Genomic DNA, 18,746 nt, shown 5'->3' with positions numbered 1-18,746 from the left:
TCCTTCCGAGGAGTGGCTGGTGGGTTTGAACCGCCAGCCTTCTGGTTAGCAGTCAAGTGCTTTAGCCACTATGCTACCAGAGCTCCTCCTATTAGGAAGTTTAGTGTTTGTAAAAAATTCATTGCATTTAAAGGCAAGTTGTACATTAGATTTTCTAGAATTGTCCAGAATTGCCAGGTTTTCTCTCAAATTCACAGTTATGTGTTATGATTGCCAGGAAATGAGAAATCAAGATGTCCATACACTAATTGAGTTTGTCATAGCCAAATAATTTCAGAAGGATTAGACCCTTTCAAATTTTATAGCCATAATGTATATACATATATGTTGTCGTTAGGTGCCGTCGAGTCATCTCCGACTCATAGTGGCCCTATGTAGAGCAGAACAAAACACTGCCTGGTCCTGTGCCAACTCCATAACCCTTACTATACCTGAGCCCATCGTTGCAGCCACTGTGTCAATCCATCTAGTTGAGGGCATTCCCCTTTTTTGTTAACCCTCCATTTTACCAAGCATGATATCCTTCTCCAGGGAATGGTCCCTTCTGACAACACGACCAACGTAGGTGAGACAAAGTCTGGCCATTCTCGCTTCCAAAGAGCATTCTGGCTGCACTTCTTCCATGACAGATTTGTTAGTTCTTTTAGAGGTCTATGGTACTTTCAGCATTCTTCACCAGCACCACAACTCAAAAGCATCAAGTCTTCTTCGGTCTTTCATATTCATCGTCTAGTTCTCACATGCATATGAGGCAATTGAAAATACCAAGGCTTGTGTCAGGCACACCTTAACCCTCAAGGAGATATCTTTGCTCTTCAGCACTTGAAAGAGGTCTTTTGCAGCAGATTTGCCCAGTGCTATACATCGTCTGATATCTTGACTGCTGCTTCCATTGGTATTGATTATAGAACCAATATGAAGTCTTTGACAACTTCAATCTTTACTCCATTTATCACGATGCTGCTTATTGGTTCTGTTGTGAGGATTATTGTTTTCTTTATACTGAGGTATAATCCATACTGCAGACTGTAGTCTTTAATCTTCACCTCATCCTCAAATTCAGCAAGCAAAGTTGTGTCATTTACGTATTGCAGGTTGTTAATGAGTCTTCCTCCAATCCTGATATCACATTCTTCTACATTCTTCTTCATATAGTCCAGCTTCTCAGATTATTTGCTCAGCATACAGATTGAATAAGTATGGTGAAAAGATACAACCCTGACACACTGCCTTCTTGATTTTAAACCATGCAGTGTCCCCTTGTTCTGTTCAAACAACAACTTCCTGATCTATGTACTGGTTCCTCATGAGTACAATCAAGTGTTCTGGAATTTCCATTCTTCTCAATGTTATCCATAATTTGTTATGATCCACACAATTTAATGCTTTTGCATAGTCAATAAAACACAAGAATATATCTTTCTGATATTCTTTGCTTTGAGCCAAGAGCCGTCTGACATCAGCAATGATATCCCTCATTCCACGTCCTCTTCTGAATCCAGTTTGCATTTCTGGAACTTCTCTGTCAATATACTGCACATATCCATATGTATGTGGGTACACTTGAGGTCTTCTCAGGCCTTACAGTGCCCCTCAGTGAGGTAGGGGCTGTGCCTGAGGTGTAAGGAAAGGGTGGAGGGAGCTGTCGGTGACACAAGGAGGAGGTCATATATCAATGGGGCTGGCCCACTTCTCTTCCCACAGTCACTGCATGCACCACACACTGGACTTTTAGCTTCCTGAAGCCAACAAACTCTATCCCACTCAGAGTCTTTGCGCATGCTAGTCCCTCCCCTGCCCTCCAAGTGCTCCTCTTTCACTGTTCCTCCATCCCTTAACTCCATCATTCTCTTTCTTCTGTCCCCGCTTGAAATGTCACCTTCTCAATAGAGGCCATACCTGCCTACCTGGCCTCAGGTAGCTCTGCCCACCAATCCATACTCTTTTTCCCTCAGAGCTGCTCCCACTGGCTGAGTTAGTTAGGTTGCTCCTTTATTAAGAGCCATTTTAGTTTGTTAAGTGTGCAGACTCTAGTACCAGAATGCCTGGGTTCTAATCCCAGCTACAGCACTTACTAGCTGTGTGACCTTGGGTAATGTCCTTAACCTCTCTGTGCTCCAATCTTATCTTAATAAGAGTCCCTGCCTGACAGAGTTGTGATCTGTGATTAATGGGCCAATATCCATGAAGCACTGGTACATGGTGAGTGGCCAAAAATGGTAAGCTGTTGTCATCATCATCATCATTGTCATCTTCCTCCCCTGTTAGGATTATGTCTGTCTTGTTTACTGTAGAACCCCTCTGCTTAGCACCACTCCAGGCACACTGTAGGTGTTCAAGATATTTGTGAATGAATGAATGTTGTTGAAGAATGTATTCACCTGGGTAATACCTAACCTTTCCTTCCTTCCCCATCTCACCCACCCACCAGCCACCCCAGGTCAGGGTTGGGTGTTCCTTGTTGGAGGGAGCCTAAGGGATGTGGTCCAGGACTCTCCCAGGAGCACCCCCTAGAGGTGGATGACCTGGAATCTGAGGCCCAGGAACAATCCCAGGGGGTTTTCAGACCTGTGTGCAGACCAGTACGTGCCTTAATCTGGGAGTGTTGGAAGTTGGTGTGGGGATGGGCATCTGTGTGTGTGGGGGGGCCAAGACCATGGGCACCTCCCCCCATGCACATGTGCTGCGTGTTGGGCTAATTCTGTTTGCAAGTGAGATTTTGGCCCAACTTTTCCTCCCAGCTCCTGCAACCTCCTTCAAGGACCTGGCTGATGGGCATTGATTTAGAGCCTTTCAAAGCCCTCCAGCAAAATAAAGGAGAGGGGAGAGGGAGAGAATTATTCCCCGTCAGGCCAGGAGAAAAATGATGAGCGTGAAATGGGAAATAAACGAGGGGAAAATGGTGAGAGTCTACAAAATCTCCTAACAGGGAGGCTGCAGGAGGGGGTCACAGCCCTGCCCTCTCCGTACCCCCACCCCCCAACCAGGGTATGGGCTGAGAGGACAGAAATCAGGGCCACCCCCAGCCAGTCACCCTCTGGCACTGGAGGGTAAGAGAGGGGACAGAAGAGGAGAACAGTCCCCTGTATGAAATTGATCTTAGCACTTTTGGCAATAGGCTGCTGGCCTTGGACAGGTCATCTGACTGCTCTGTACCTCAATTTCTCTATCCAGAAAAATGGGGCTACAAATCTCTCTTCTAGCTGTGGAGAGAAGCATTGTTGCAATTCAAGGGGTGCTGGATTCCCTTGTTCAGCAGCAGAGTAACTTTGCTGTAATTATACTTTGAGCTCCTAGGAGCCCTGTCCCTTGTTTTCAAAACAGGAGTAATTGAGTCCCCTTTGTGGAGATTGGGGAAACTGAGGGAACATCCCATAGCACAGTGAGGGTACCTGATACAGCAAGGCCAGGAAGGGTGGGATGGGGTAGGCCGGCTGCAGGGGGCTGTCCCCCACCTCTCTGAAGCAAAAAAGAGCTGGAGGTGTCTCAGGGTTCAGCCCATGCATTAACCTCTCTCCCTGGCCTCCCCAGGGCTCAGGGGCAGATGGGAGTCCTTGGCTGGGGCAGCCCATTTGTCTGTTCTGGTCTAGTGGCCCCAGAGACACCTCTGACTGGGGATTAAGCCAGAAGAGGGACAAATTCTGCTGCCAAAGCACAAAAGTCCCCACATCAAGTAAGATGAAGCAGCTGACAAGGCCAGGCTGTCATCGCCGAGTGTTCTGGAGTTAATGATACTGTCCTGGCACAGCCCTGGGGACTGCGGTCACCCCTCCCGTTGATCTTGTCCACCTCTTGTGCCACAGTGGCCTCTGCAGCACAGGGTGGCGGGCCAGCTGAGGGTGGGTATCACTGCTGTCCTGGGGCTCTAGGGGACCTCTAGGGTGGTACCTGGATCTGGGCCCAAGGCTAGTGCTATATGACCTTGAGTCTGGTCTTTGCCTCTCAGGACTTGCTTTCCATCTAGTGGGGATGTGGGCAGGTGGGTGGTCAGAGGGGGTCCCTGCAGAGCAGGTGGTCAGCCTGCACAGGAGACCTCAGAGAGAATCAGGAGACCCCAGAGCCCTCAGATGGGCCTTTTCCTTCTGTTTACAACCTGGTGGCTGAGGGGACAGAGGGCTACAGGGTTAGGGCAGCACTGAGTATTGATCCTTTCATAGATGGGGGCTTATGAGTGGGAAGCCAAGGGGGTGGGCTGTAGAGTCAAAGGGCTAGAGTTTCGGGGGCCCCAGTCCTGATCTTTCCCCTCCCAGAGATGCTCAACTTTCTCCCTCCTTGAACCCATCCCACCTCCAACCTGGGACACCCCAAATTCCTGGGGCCCACTTACCCACTCACCTTCCAAACAGGGGCCAGCCCTTGGCTCCCTACCCAAGGCCTAATTCTTTTGCAAATCAACTGACAATCAAAAGCTCCAAAGGTAGCAAGAGAGACTTTGACCTTGAGGAACCCAGCTTTCAAAGCCTAAGATTTAAAGTCCTACCAAAGGAAACAGATGTTGGCGTAGGAAGTAGAAAAGCTGGAACCCTCACGCACTGCTCATGCGAATGTAAAATGTGCAGCCACTGTGGAAAACACTGTGGCAGTTCCTCAAAAAGTTAAACATGGAACTACCTTAGAAGCCAGCAATTCCACTCCTGGGCATATTTCACAAAGAACTTGAAAGGAGAGACTCCAACAGATACACGTACACCACTGTTCATTGCATCATTATACACAGTAGCCAAAAGGTGGAAACAACCCAAGTGTCCATCACAGATGAATGGATCAATAAAATGTGGTTCATACATACAATGGACTATTATTCAGTCATAAAGGGAAGTGAAGTCCTGATGCATGCTATGGATGCAACTTGAAAACATTATGGTGTGTGAAATAAGCCAGACAGAAATAAGCCAGCCAACAGAATAAATATTGTATGAATCCACTTATGTGAAATATCCAGAATAGGCAAGATCATGGAATAGACAGTCATTCAATTGGAGGTTACCAGAGGCCGGGGGAAAAGGGAATAGGGAGTTATTGCTTAGGGGGTACAGAGTTCTATTTGAGGTGATGGAAACATTTTGGAAAAGAGATAGTGGGGATGGTCACATAGGTCCCTGGGTGGTGCAAATGGTTTGTGCTCTGCTGTTAACCAGAAGGTTGGCAGCAGCCCACCCAGTGGCACTGCAGAAGAAAGGCTGGCAACCTATTTCCATAAGATTGAAGCCATTGGAAAACCCGGTGGCGTGGAGTTCTACTTTGAAACACGTGCGGTTGCTATGAGTTGGAATCTACTCACCATCCATCGGTTTGATGTTTTTTTTTTTTTTTTTATGGTCACACAACATTGTGAATATAATTAAGGTCACATTAAAAATGGTCATTAAAAATGGTTAAAATGGCAAATTCTATGTTATACATATTTAACCACAAGAAAATTGAGGTTCTAAAAGCTCAGCCAAAGGTTGGACCTCATGGTCATGGGCCTTCTGGGGGTCCCCTGCTCTCTCAAAAAGCTGTGAGCTTGTCTGGAAAGGAAGGACACAGAGACGTGCTGGCAATGTTGCCTGGTGGTCACTAGCACGGACTCTGGAGCAGCACAGCCCAGGGATTGAATCCCAGCCCAGCCACTTCCTGTCTACATGATCTTGGAAGCTTCTCTCAGCCTCATCTATAAGATGGTCACAGTTAGAGGCATCTATCTAGGGAGGGCTGTTGGCACGATACATGGAGAATGCTGGTTATTTCTGTGACATTGGGCACCTGCTGTATGCCAGCATGTGCCAAGCGCTCTCAGATGCATAGTTTATGTTGACTTCACGGCAAGGCAGAAGTCACCACCCTCACTGTTACCAAGGCTTAAATGGGCAAAGGGACTTACCTAAGGTCCAACTGCTGGGTGAAGAAGCCAGAGTTGGAGGGAAGACCTCCCCTGCTGATTACTCTGAACTTCCCACTTCCCAAGCACCTGCAGACACCCCTGCTGCAGCCAGGAGAGAAGCCCCCTTCCTGGACCTGAGTCAGGAGGCCTATTCCTACCAGGCAGTGGGATGCCTGGGGCAATACAGGAGCTCAGACCACCCCAGGCAGGAGCCACCCCAGGAGCTGACACCCCGCCCAGGCCCACTCCTTCCCCTCAGTGAAGATGGTCTGGTCCCTCTCCCCCGCTTGGCAGGTGGTGGCTGTGGACCCAGACCTGGGTGAGAACGGCACCCTGGTGTACAGCATCCAGCCGCCCAACAAGTTCTACAGCCTCAACAGTACCACGGGCAAGATCCGAACTACCCACGTCATGCTGGACCGGGAGAACCCCGACCCCCATGAGGCGGAGCTGATGCGTAAGATCATCATCTCCGTCACTGACTGTACGTGTCTTCACACCCCTCAGTCCCCACACCTTGGGCTATAGCTCCTGCAGTCTGGGGCCTGGGATGTCCTCTAATGGCTGATCCTTTGACTTGTCCCCTGGGGGTCTGGGGGCCTACCCAGGAGGCTGTGGAACACCCACTTCTCAGTTATGATCCCCCCAGAGCACCCTGAGGCAGGTGGAGGGACGTGGGAGGGATGCGAGGTCCAGGCTGCTTCCTGGACCGACCACCGTGATGGCATGGGATGGAGGGTCACTGAATCTGCCTCCCTCTCCCCATTCTTCTTTCTCCTTTCCCTTCCTTCTCTTGTGCCCCTCCTTTCCTCTCCCTGGTCCCCCCAGGCGGCAGACCCCCTCTGAGAGCCACCAGCAGTGCCACAGTGTTTGTGAACCTCTTGGACCTCAATGACAATGACCCTACTTTTCAGAACCTGCCTTTTGTGGCTGAGGTGCTCGAAGGCACCCCTGCAGGGGTCTCTGTCTATCAAGTAAGTTTGCCTCTCCTGGCTTGATATGCTACCTCATCCCTGCCAGCCAACAAGTGACAGTGAGTGCCTGTGTGTGACTGTGCTAAGCTCCATGTAGTCCTATGCCAGCTTAGGGAGCCAGTGCTGTGCAAGATGAGTAATAGGTGGAGTACTCTGGGAAGGCTTCCTGGAGGAGAAGGGACTTGGGCTAGCTCTTGCAGGACAACTGCATTTGGAGAGGTAAATAAACATAGGTGAAGATAAGGAAATGGATAAAGGCAAAAATAAGGAAAACTTGTGGGACAAATGGTTAAGTGCTTGGCTACTAACCAAAAGATGGGCAGTTTGGCTTGACCCAGAGGTGCCTTCGAAGAAAGGCGTGGCAGTCTATTTCTGAAAAAGCAGCCATTGACAACCCTAAGGCACATAAGCCTACTCTGACATACGTTCACTCTATGTTGAAGATGACTCAACAGCAACTGATTTTGGTTGGTTAAAGGTAGAAACAGAGAGGGAGGCAAGTTGTAGTCATTCTTGAAACATGATTATGGAGATCTGGTCCAAGACCCTCAACCCAAGCCCACAGAGAGTTCTAGAACACAAAGAAGGTCATACTGAACGTAGCCCAGGCACCCACCTTCCACAGGCATCCTCGCTGTGGATGGGACTCTCACCATTTTGCAGGAAGCTTCAGAGGGACTTGCCCAAGTCCCTGTGGCCAGAAGAGGTTGGGCCCAATCTAGAACCCAGCTCTTTTAGCCTCTGGTCCATTGTTCTTCCATTCAGGAAGATCCAAAGATACTGGTTCAGGGGAGTTTATACTCTTAAAGGGGCCATTATAGAAAGACTGGAAAGCCCCCATGGTTAAGAGCGTGGGCTTTGGAGTCTGATTGACATGAGGTAGATCCCAATTCTGCCACCTCCCAGTTGTATGACTTGGAGCAAACTACTTAACCTCTCTGAGCCTCAGTTTTCTCACCCATGAAATGGAGATAATAATAGTACCTGCTGTTGTGGGAATTCAATTAGAAATGCATCAAGTACTTGAGTTGCAGAGAATACACAGTAGCTGTGCTTGTTAAGTGCCTATCATGAGGGTTTATGCCAGAGAGAAAGGGGGATTGGGTGGCAAAGGGTTAACCCGTTCCCATTCGAAGAAGGCTTGATTGCTTTGCAGGATGCCAGAGTGGATAACCTTGGTGATGCCCTGTAGGCCTCTGTGCCTCAGTTTCTTCATCTGTAAAAGGAGGTTAATAGTGTTCTTTGACTAGTCTCAGAGAGCCTTTGGCCTCTCCAGAGAGCATTCTCCCCAAGCCCCCAGCAGGGAGAGTTGTGATCTTAGGACCAGCAGCCAGTCCCTGAGGAGGAGTCCCCAGCCAGGAGTGGGGCAAGGATGGTGAGAATGCAAATGAAGGAATCCCCAAACCTGGTTCTTGGGGGTCACAGACAGCAGGGGAATGGAAAGCCCACCCACAACTTCTGAGTTCACAGAGGAACTGAGTCCAAATCATGAAGGAGCTAGGAGTGTTTAACTTTGAAACTGTCCTCAGATACAGGAAGAAAGTTCTGGCTTGAGCTGTGTAGTTCCCCTGGTCTGACCTAGGGCTTCAGTGGATAAAGATTTCTGCTGGATGTGCAGAGGACCTTTCTCCAGGGCTGTGTGCAAATAAAGTAGAAGTAGTGAGCCCCCCCCCCATCCTGGAAAGCATTCAAGGGGAGTCTGGACACCCTCCTGTCCATCTTGTTGGACGTAAATTAGACCTGATGACCTTGATGTTGTCTTCCAACCCTGAGAGTCTTGTCTTAATCCAAAACTCTTATTGTAACTATTATTACAGGTTTTTCTCAAATGTCTTGAACTCTCTTCTGTAAGTCTGTCAGTGTATTGGGGTATTTTTGATCAAGATCAGAGATGCATATGGGAACAATGTAGGGATTTGGGATGAGGCTTACTTACACATGACTACAAATGACTTTTTTTTTTTTAATATATATATATATAAATGAAATCCACAAGTGACTTTTTAAAAATAATCCTTGACATCATCTATTTTGTTGTTGTCTTATAAATCAAAGCAAAGTAGGGAGGGGAGCCTATCACTTGAGCGTTCTGTGTAGTTGAGCTCTAGTTGTCGGAGGGGTCTGGAAGTTATAACTGCTCCGAGCCAGTGTGGTAAGGGCTGGGGGGGGAGGGCAGAGAGAAAGATTGTTGGAGCACTAAAGATTTGGGAGGGACCAGAGCCAGCTGGAGTAAATCTGTGAGGGCTTCCTGACAATGAGAGCAGTGTTTTGAAGGGGTGAGGCATGTGCAGACAAGACTCTTAACCTAAAAAGTCCTCCCCTATGCCACCCACCTCTGGCCTACTCAGTGTACCTATTCTATAAATGGATGGACCAGAGGGCTTCTGGACACTCTTCAGCTCCAAAATGCCATGCCTCTAGAGAGCATCTGGGAGCGTATGTTGGGGACAGTGGCTTGGCCTGAGGCTTCAAGGGGAGTTGGTGTGTCTGGCTGGAGCCAAGCAAAGGAGGAGAGGAAGGGACACTTTTTAGAGGGGAAGCAGCAGTCCTGGAACCCCTGTCACATGATCCTTTCTCCTCCCCTCAGGTAGTGGTCATCGACCTGGACGAGGGACTGAATGGGCTAGTATCCTACCGCATGCAGGTAGGCATGCCCCGCATGGACTTCTTCATCAACAGCAGCAGCGGCGTGGTAGTCACCACCACCGAGCTGGACCGCGAGCGCATTGCCAAGTACCAGCTGCGGGTGGTGGCCAGCGATGCGGGCACGCCCACCAAGAGCTCCACCAGCACACTCACCATCAACGGTGAGAGGGAGGGGAATTTCTGCTGGGTGCTGAACACATGGGCACAGCAGAGTAGGGTGCTCATGCCCATCATCACTGCTCACTGCCCATGTGGGCACACACCCTGGGGCAGTGTCAGGTAGAGCAAGGGGTGCTTGACACTGAGGCCCACTATACATGTGAGCACAGGCCCCAGGATGTGCCAGGAGAAGTGAAGTACCCATGCCCACTACTACTGTCCACTGTCTATGTGGGCATGGGTTGCCCTCCTCAGCTGCTTGGAGACATTCAGTGGAGCAGAGGCTTCCCTGTCTTCACCAGATCAAAGGTGACAACAGAGACTTCCTTGCTCCTGGCCACTGCCTTGAGTGCCCAGGGGCAGTATCCTGGACCCCCCACCAAGGTCCCTGACTCCTGCTGGACTCCTTGGGACCTGAATTGTTGATCAAGTGACAGCAGAGAGGGCTTGAGCAAGAGTGAGCCCATGGATCATGAGCCGGCAGGTGGCCATGAAAAATCCTTATTTGAGGTGTGAAGGAAGACACCTTATTTGAGGGTGTGAAGGAAGACACCCACTCCTGTGTGTGGGGAATGACAGGGTGGCAGTGGAGGGGTCTCCCCATGGGAAGAGGGGAGTTAGAATTTGCAAATACCCTGAGATTCCCCCTCCCCTTGGAGCATTCTGATAATTCCCGTTGCCTCCACCCTCTAGTCTGGGGGCCATGAAAGGCAGTATTTCTCATCACTCTGGATGTGTCATCTTTCATTGTTGAGATCACACTGGAGCACTGACAAGAGCTGATGCTGAGCCAGGGACAGGCCCAGGGAAATCACCTCAGAGCCAGACAGGGAAGATGTGGCCTGGTCTTTGGGCCAGGACTGCCCCATATTGGCCCCTGCCCACCTCCATGAGATGGAGGCGGGGTCACTTCACCACAGACATGAACATTCACCTTCCTTAGGGAGACTTGAGAAGGTGAGGATGAGAGAGGGCCATTTGTTCTCTTTCCCACTGGTCCAAGGCCATTGGAGGACCCACCTCTTCACCAATGATTGACAGGGAACAAGGATGTCCACTCCTTCCAGAAAGGACCCTGGAGGACTTTTCTCCAGGCCTCAACAAAAGCCACATTATCAAATGACCCCATCCTGTCTCCTGGCAATACCATGTAGAGTAGCCAAAGGGGATATCATTTCACTATCCAGTTGCTAGAAGCCCCACCTGTCCCAGGAATAGGGACAGAGCTGGACAAAGAAATCTTTGAGGGACATTAGACCTTTCAAAGGGAAAATTTCTCAAAGCCACCTCCCTCCCTTGGGACCCTACCAGAAACAGAGGACAGGGCTTGGGGAGGCCTGCCCCTCATGAGCTGTGTGACTTTGGACAAGTCATTCAGCCATTCTGAGTGTCCATTTCCTTCTCTGTCTATCCAGTATGTGTATCCAGTATCTTCTCTATCCGGTATATCCTATCCCACAAGGATGTTAAGAGGATTGCATGCAGCCCTGTGTGGGAAATGCTTAGCATGGGTGTGACAAATGTCCATGGTCATTATTGTTGTCATTGTCTTTGTCAGGCATATCTGGAGAGAGGCTCTGAGGTTTTCTCTCCTCCCTTGACAGCACAAGCTGCATCAGGCCATCAAGAGAATGGGTCAGGGGTATGGAGCTCTGGCCACCTTTGTTCTAGCCCCAGCAGGCACAGGGGACCTCAACTCATGCCAGGAGGTGTTAATACAAATGCCACTTGGAGGCTGTGGCTCCCTTGGGAATTAGTTTCCTACTTGGTCTTTGGCTTGAGTCACTGCTTTTGAAGTTGGGTTGTCCAACTGACCCTAGCCCCATGTTCCCCCTCTGTCTCCACAGTGCTGGACGTGAACGATGAAACGCCCACCTTCTTCCCAGCTGTATACAATGTCTCTGTGTCCGAGGATGTGCCACGGGATTTCCGGGTGATCTGGCTGAACTGCACTGACAACGATGTGGGCCTCAACGCCGAGCTCAGCTACTTCATCACAGGTGCTGCCCTCACTCAGCTCACCCCAGCTCAGATGTTGTGGAGTCCCTGCCCTTACCCCCTTCTAGATATGGAACCAGACTGGGGGTGCAGCCAAGTGAGGTTGGGAAAGACCCAGCTCTCTACCATCAGGCTGCTGCTGCTACCTCCCTAGCAGCTCCAGTGGCAGAGTGGTAAGGCATTTGGCTGCTAACCAGAAGGTCAGCAGTTTGAACCCACCAGCTGCTCCACAGGAGAAAGATGAGATAGTCTCTTTTTGTTAAGATTTACAGCCTTGGAAACCAAACCCTATGGGGCAGTTCTGTTCTATAGGGTCGCTATGAGTCAAAATCAATTCAGTGGCAGTTGGTTTGGGTTTGGGGGTTGGTGCCTCCTTGAGGCCTTGCTCATGGCTTTTCCCAAGAGCTCTGCAGCTCGGTCACTCTGACCTGGTTCCATTGCCATCACTGGGGGCCCTGAATCTGCTGCTGGTGGGACGACTAACCGAGGTAAAGTCTGGAGTGAAGTGGAACCAAGGACTCTTAGGGAGGAGCAAGGCATTTCTAAGGCCTGCCACCTACTTCATCCCAACTCAAAGTGACTGAAGCAGTGACTGGAGGGATGCGGCCTTATCCTTCCGTGGGGACCCTTTAGTTGTTGAGTATTCCCATCTGCTTAGAGGCAGGTGGTTTAGATATCTCTAAATCATTCCAGAAAGAAACTGTTTAGCTTAAAAACGTTGAGTAGCTACCACCTAGAGAGCTACCCATTTCAAGAAATTATGTCCTGAAGCTATGTCCTGGCTGAACAGAGGCAAGCGAGCCATGATCAGTTTGTGATATCTGCCATGGTTGTGTTTGTGCCATGGCTGTAAGATAGGTAGGTGGTGATAGACATGCTGTGCATGTGCCATTCTTGGATTAGAACAGTTTCCCAATATTCTTCAGCCCCTGTCAAAAGTGAGAGGTGCTGGGACACAGTGTGTGTATGTGGGGGGTGTACTTTCACACTGCTCAGCCCTCCCTTAGTTATTGTACACACTTTGCCTCCTCTGTGGCCATGACCTGCTTGTGACCACTTATACACATGCTGCATCTGTATGTGAGCATGTATACACATGCACTGCACACACCAGACCTCCTGATGCATTTCCCCTGGAAGCAAGGAATCCCAGGCTCGCAACCTGTCCACAGCTTGCCACAGCCAAGGTGATCTCCCAGCTTTCAGCCTTTCGTTCCAAAGTCTTCCCCTTCCTCCTCTCCCAAAGGGGGTACGCACCTTCAGGCTATCTCCTCAGTCTGTCTAGTCCTCAAGACTCAGCCATCAAAGACCCCACCCATGACAAGGAGCTTTTGGAATCAGACTGTGTCCCTTACAGGTATCTCTTCAGACACTGGGAAGCAGACATTGGGGGTTTGGGGATCAGGGTTTTTTCTGCCAAGGACAAACCAATTAAAGATAAGGCAGTACTTGGCTGGACAACTTACCAGCACCGCAAAGTGACCTGCTGACCGCTAAGAGCCCTCCCAGCCCCAGCATTCTCAGGTTTTAAATCTGTGTTTTCTGCAAGGAGCAGTGCAGAGTCCGGGGCCAAACTCACCCCAAACCTAGTTCAGTGGTGCCCTCTGCTGCCCAGAATACTACATGCTGCTCAGAATCTGAGTCCTATCCTGGGGAGGAGACCCTGTACCTTTACCTCCTCTGCAACCTAGAAAGACTCAGTAACACCTGTCTCCTGCCCACATAGCCCTACTCTTGAGTCTGTGGGGCCTCCACCAGTCCCCTCTCAGAGATCTATGGTCCTCAGCCCCTCTCCCACCCCCAGCGCCGGAGATGACCAGCTTGAGGATACTCAGCTGACCCCAAAGTCCGTAACCACATATAAAAGCCCAGGTTAACTGCTTAGACACTTCTATAGAACAGAGAGGTAGCAGAGGAAACACAGGGTCGGGACTCAGACTGGTGTATTGAAGTCCTGCGGCCCATGGTAACAGTTACCAATTGCCATAGAGTGGACACTGACTTCGTGGTGACCCCATGAGCATGTTAGGGCAGAACTGTGCTCCATAGGGTTCCCAGGGGCTGATTTTTCAGAAGTAGATCACCAGGCTGTTCTTTCTTGGTTAGCTGCCAAGTGTGGTAATCATTTGTACCACCTCGGGCAACACACATAACCTCATCAAGCCTTGTTTTCCCTCTCTGTGAAGATGGTAGTAGTATGGTTGTTATGGAGATTAAATGAATGGTCCATATAATGAAATGAAATAGGCCTGTATTAATGCAATAATCACGATGCTGTTATTATTTCAGGACTTTAGCACCCTGGCCTTAGACCCCACAAGCCGGCACCTTTACCAGAACCCCACTGGAATTCTGCTCAGGGGCAGAGTGGACAGTGCAGACTTTCCCTCCTAGACCACCCTCAGATAGTCCAGTTTCAGAGCAGAAATGGGTGTCACCTTCCTTTCCCTGACCAGGAGCTCTGTTTCCGGACCTGAAATTTCATTCTCTTTTGCCTGCAGGTGGAAACGTGGATGGGAAGTTCAGTGTTGGCTACCGTGATGCTGTTGTGCGAACGGTGGTGAGCCTGGACCGCGAGATCACAGCCGCATACACACTCATCCTAGAGGCCATTGGTATGCACTGGCCCATCCCATCCACCCTCATCCATCACCATGGCTATTTGGGGCAAAGTTCATATGGGGTCCCAGGATCCAGGCCTTGAGCCTAAGACTGAATGAACTCTGCCCTGATGCCAGTGGGAAAGGGCCACCGAATGCCCAGCTAACATCACTGAACATTTATTGCATATGAGGCCCAGCAAGATGCTACATGTGAATCATAGAGGTGGTAAGGCGGGAGCCGTGTGGAGACAAATGGGAGATCAGCATGTAGCCACGTCACTGCAAAAGAAAGTGAAGGGGAGAAAGGACATAAGAATAGCAGGCACAGTGGGTGATAGAAATGTGGAAGAGGAGTCATCAAGAAAGCTTCCTGGAGAAAGTGGCATCTGGGAGTCTTTCTGGATCAGTTAGGACGTTTTTGGTTGCAAATTAAAAAAATAATAAGTAAACTGGCTTCAGCAATTTCAGCACACAAAACCCTTCCACATATGACAAAACCATGTGCAACAGGTGTCAGGCTCAGGCGATGCCAGCAGGGCTGTGTCTCCCATGGCAGCTCTGCCTTCTATGTGTGGACTTCATTCTCTGTCTCACCTGGTGGTGAATTGTAGCCCAGCCTGCCATCCTCCAGGTTCAAGTGAAACAGCAGGGAAGACTGAACTTGTCCCTTTCCAATCTCCCCAGCTGAAGCCCTCAAATTAGCTCTCTTTAGTTCCAGTCTGTCCTGGAGCCCATCTCTGAAGCCCTCACCCTGGCTAGGTGGAAGGTGAGATGTGCCAATTAGTTAGGCCTATGTCATTTGTCCATCCCTGGAGTTGGGGAGCAGTCAGACTTATCCCATGTGGAATACCAGGCAAAGAGGAAGGGAGGGTTCTGCTGATCAGCAGAAAGAAGGGATGCTCACCACAGCCTTAAAAGCCAAGTAAAGCTGCAGTCAACGGAGAGGCAGGGAGTGAGGACATTTCAGGCACAGGAGTCCCAATTGGAGTAGTCTAGCAAGACCCTCTGGGCTGTGGGATGTGGTCTCAAAATAGAACTTAGGAGGGTGAGAGGACATACTCCAGGGTCCATGAATTCATCCAGCATGTAGCCATCTGGACTTGGAAAAAAATGATGGAGTCACCACTGGTCCCTGCCAACTCCAGCCACCCATACTCCTTCTGGGCAACTCCCTTTCCCAAAAGATGCAACATCGGGCACAAGTTCTCTTGAGGCTGAGGTGAGGTTCCTGTCTTCAACATATTCCTGGCTGGGAGGGTCCTACTGGGGACTGGAGGGCCAGAGTCCCTGGATATTAGGTTTGGAAATCAAGCAGGGCCTATGAAGCTGACTGCAAAGGCTGCAGCCACAGCTGCTCTGCAGACATGCCTGTTTGCCCCACCCAATGCTTTTTAAGTAATTCCAATTAGCTGAGAACATTGCAAACTCAAGAGATTTTATTTTAAAGTTCAGATGTTCAGTTTCTCTTGAGAGCTCAGAGATCTAGTATTCCTGGGCCCACATTCTGCCTGGCACCTGTGGACTGGAGCAGAGGACAGCTGCCCCCCGGCATCTTGCCCATGACCTTACCTGCTGGCACTGACAGCAGTTGGCTTTGTGGCTTTCATGCCTGTGTTTATTTCCTAAAGCTTCAGTAACAAATTACCACACACTGGTCAGCTTGGAACAACAGAAATTCATTGTCTCATAGTTTTGGAGACCAAAAGTTTGAAATCAAGGTGTCGGCAGGGCTACACTCCCCCTCAAGGCTCTATGGGAGAATCCTCTGCCTCTTCCAGCTTCTGGTGGCTCCAGGGGTTCCTAGATGTGACAGCATCACTCCAACGTCTGCCTCTGCCTTCACAGGGCCTCTCTTCTCTGTCTCAAATCTTCCCGTCTTTCTCTTAAAGGAGCTGGTCTCTAGATCTGGGGCCCACCTAGGTAGTCCAGGATGACCTCATCCTAAGATCATTACCTCAATGACGCCTGCAGAAACCCTTCTTCCAAATAAGGTCACATTCACAGGGGCCAGGGATTTGACATGGACATGTCTTTGAGGGGCCGTCATTCAACCCATGACAAGGCCTCGGTTTCCCCTTCTGTAATATGGAGATGATGATAGTATGTACATCACAAGGTCATGGTGCATGGACATGTCTTTGAGGGGCCGTCATTCAACCCATGACAAGGCCTCGGTTTCCCCTTCTGTAATATGGAGATGATGATAGTATGTACATCACAAGGTCATGGTGAGAACAAAATGAGTTAAGATAGGGCCTGGCACATGGTGTTATCTAAGTATTAGATATTATTATTGTTATCCCTAACCTAAAAAGGAAAGATGGATGGGAGGAACATCTCCAGCTGGTGCTCTACATACAGTGGCCAGGCCCAGGAAAGTTGCCCCTCAGGCAGCTGCTAACATGGTCCCCCTTTACCTCCCACAGACAATGGCCCCGTTGGCAAACGGCGTACAGGCACAGCCACCGTGTTCATCACTGTCCTCGATGTGAATGACAACCGGCCCATCTTCCTGCAGAGCAGCTATGAGGCCAGCATCCCTGAGGACATCCCTGAGGGCCACAGCATTGTGCAGGCAGGTGGCCTGGGGCCCCTGGAACAGGGACTGCACACACTCACTGAGTTACTGCAGAAGGGATAGAAGGAGGAGTAGGCAATGTGGCAGGGAGTGGGGACCCAGGCCCTCTCCCTCCCAGGGGGAGTGGGCTCCCAGAGTTTGTAGCCTAGGACAGGCCTGACTCCCCCAAACCGGAAGGGAGGCAGAGGCATCTTGGCCTCCTCCCCTCACCCTCCACCCCATCCCAAAGGGCCTTTCAGAGCAGGGAGGAGAAGGAGATGTCACATTTTCCCGGAAGGGAGTTGAGGAGAGAGAGCCAAGAGCCAAGGCCAGTGAGGCCAGAACAGAGCAGCTTTCATGGCCCCTTGGCCCAAGCTCCCCTCTTGGGAAGTAAACAGGCACAAGAAGAAAGGGCTCCTTTGCCCAGGGACTGGAGCGACAGGCATGCAGGAGAAAGGGAAGGGCCTACAGAAGAGGCTCCCTTGGTGCCCTCCCCCACCAGCCCTGGAGGCCTCATTGCTGGGTGGGGAGGGAGGCTGGGAATGAATGACTCTGTTCACCCAGCTGTGGGGGTTTCTGACTGAGTGTCTGGGCCAAGCCCAGCAAATCTGGGCCTGTCTGCAGGGGGCAGGTTCCCGGGCTTGGGAAAGGAAGAAGAGTGGGAGGTTGGGAATATGCCCACCAATCCCCAGCAGGGCCAGAGAAGGGAGCAGGAAAGGGGCTGGGAGCAGGGTGCTGACTCCCAGAAGTGGGGAGAGCCCTGGGAGTCAGGAGATTGGCAAGAATCTAATGGCTGGTGTGCAAGAGAAGGGGCAACAGGAGGGAGGAGGGTTCCATCCCTCTGGGCCTCAGCCCGGCGTGTCCAAACACCCCCCACCTGGTACCTGCCTCCTCTGGCTCACTGGCCCATATCTCAGGACAATAGCCTTGCTCAACCTGGGCATGCCACCAGACCTTTGAGGCTGGGCCACTGGCTCAGGAGGGTGGTGGAGGTTTCCTGCAGACTGAATTCAGCCTGGACATCGCAGGGAGGCCTCGGGGGACGTAAACCAGGAAGAGGTTAACAAGCAGGAAGGGAGAGGGAAGCACAGCCCTCTGGGACGGGACCTGTCTCACTTTCTAAACCTTGAAGACTTGGTTTCCACTTACACACACTACTCAGACCTAAATCCTAAAGCTCACGAGTAATATAGGGCAACCCCTACTCTCCCTGTTTCTTGGGGGAGGAATTTGGCCATTGGTGACTTCTCTAGGGCCCTATAATTAGGTTTTTTACAAAGCTGGACTCACTCTTTGACATCAGAATGATCTAGAAGGGAGGCTCAGTGGGCCTTTCCAGCAGGGCCTGCTTGGAGAGAAATCTCCCCAGGGGTGTCCGAGGGAAGAAGAGTGCCCTGCGTTTTGCAGGGTCCCACCAGGACTCCTCCCATGGGCTTTCAGGGTGGGGACACATCCAGGCTGGGTCACCCTTCACTCAGTAAACAGAGGTCTCAGACTCTATATACAAAGCAGATGACCTCCGTTAAGAGATCAGACAAGATCTCACTCTGTGAGCTCCCAGGCTTGTAGATAAGAATGACCCATGCTAGCAAGAGGAGAGTGACCCCTGTCCACCCTGAGGGTGATGCAAGAGAGTGTGAGCATTGCCAGGCAGCAGGTGGCTTTTAGCCAAGATGGCTTCGCAGACAGGTGCCATGTGAGGCATAAGCCATGACCAGGGAGAGCAATAATTCAGTTTGCCTAGAATTTTGAGTCAAGATGAGGCCAGAAACACAGGTTGAAGTCATCTCCCAGAGGGTGCTGCACACCAAGCTAAGGAGCTTTGGCTGCACCCAGTTGACAGTAAGGAGCCGAGACAGGTTTGGAGCTGAAAAGTAGCAAACCAGAGCTCACCTTGAGAAGACTTGGCTGGCTTTGCTATGGATCATAGCAGGATAAGGCCAGCC

General features: G+C 50.5%; 1 protein-coding gene across 1 annotated transcript in view; it reads left to right on the top strand.

The window, feature by feature from the left end:
* CDH23 (cadherin related 23) overlaps positions 1-18,746 on the top strand; it is a 542,121-nt gene that overhangs the window by 399,702 nt on the left and 123,673 nt on the right. Inside the window, exons 22-27 of the mRNA XM_042780917.1 lie at positions 6,158-6,347; positions 6,692-6,837; positions 9,425-9,644; positions 11,490-11,642; positions 14,142-14,255; positions 16,670-16,818. Of these exons, the coding sequence (XP_042636851.1) occupies positions 6,158-6,347; positions 6,692-6,837; positions 9,425-9,644; positions 11,490-11,642; positions 14,142-14,255; positions 16,670-16,818 (972 nt within the window). The remainder of the gene's footprint in view (positions 1-6,157; positions 6,348-6,691; positions 6,838-9,424; positions 9,645-11,489; positions 11,643-14,141; positions 14,256-16,669; positions 16,819-18,746) is intronic.

The sequence above is a fragment of the Orycteropus afer genome, unplaced genomic scaffold, assembly GCF_000298275.1.
Source record: "Orycteropus afer afer isolate SDZICR_OR568_19922 unplaced genomic scaffold, OryAfe1.0 scaffold00070, whole genome shotgun sequence".
Lineage (NCBI taxonomy): Eukaryota > Metazoa > Chordata > Mammalia > Tubulidentata > Orycteropodidae > Orycteropus > Orycteropus afer.
Note: the sequence above shows the minus strand (reverse complement) of the source record. Positions and strands in the feature narration are given on the sequence as shown.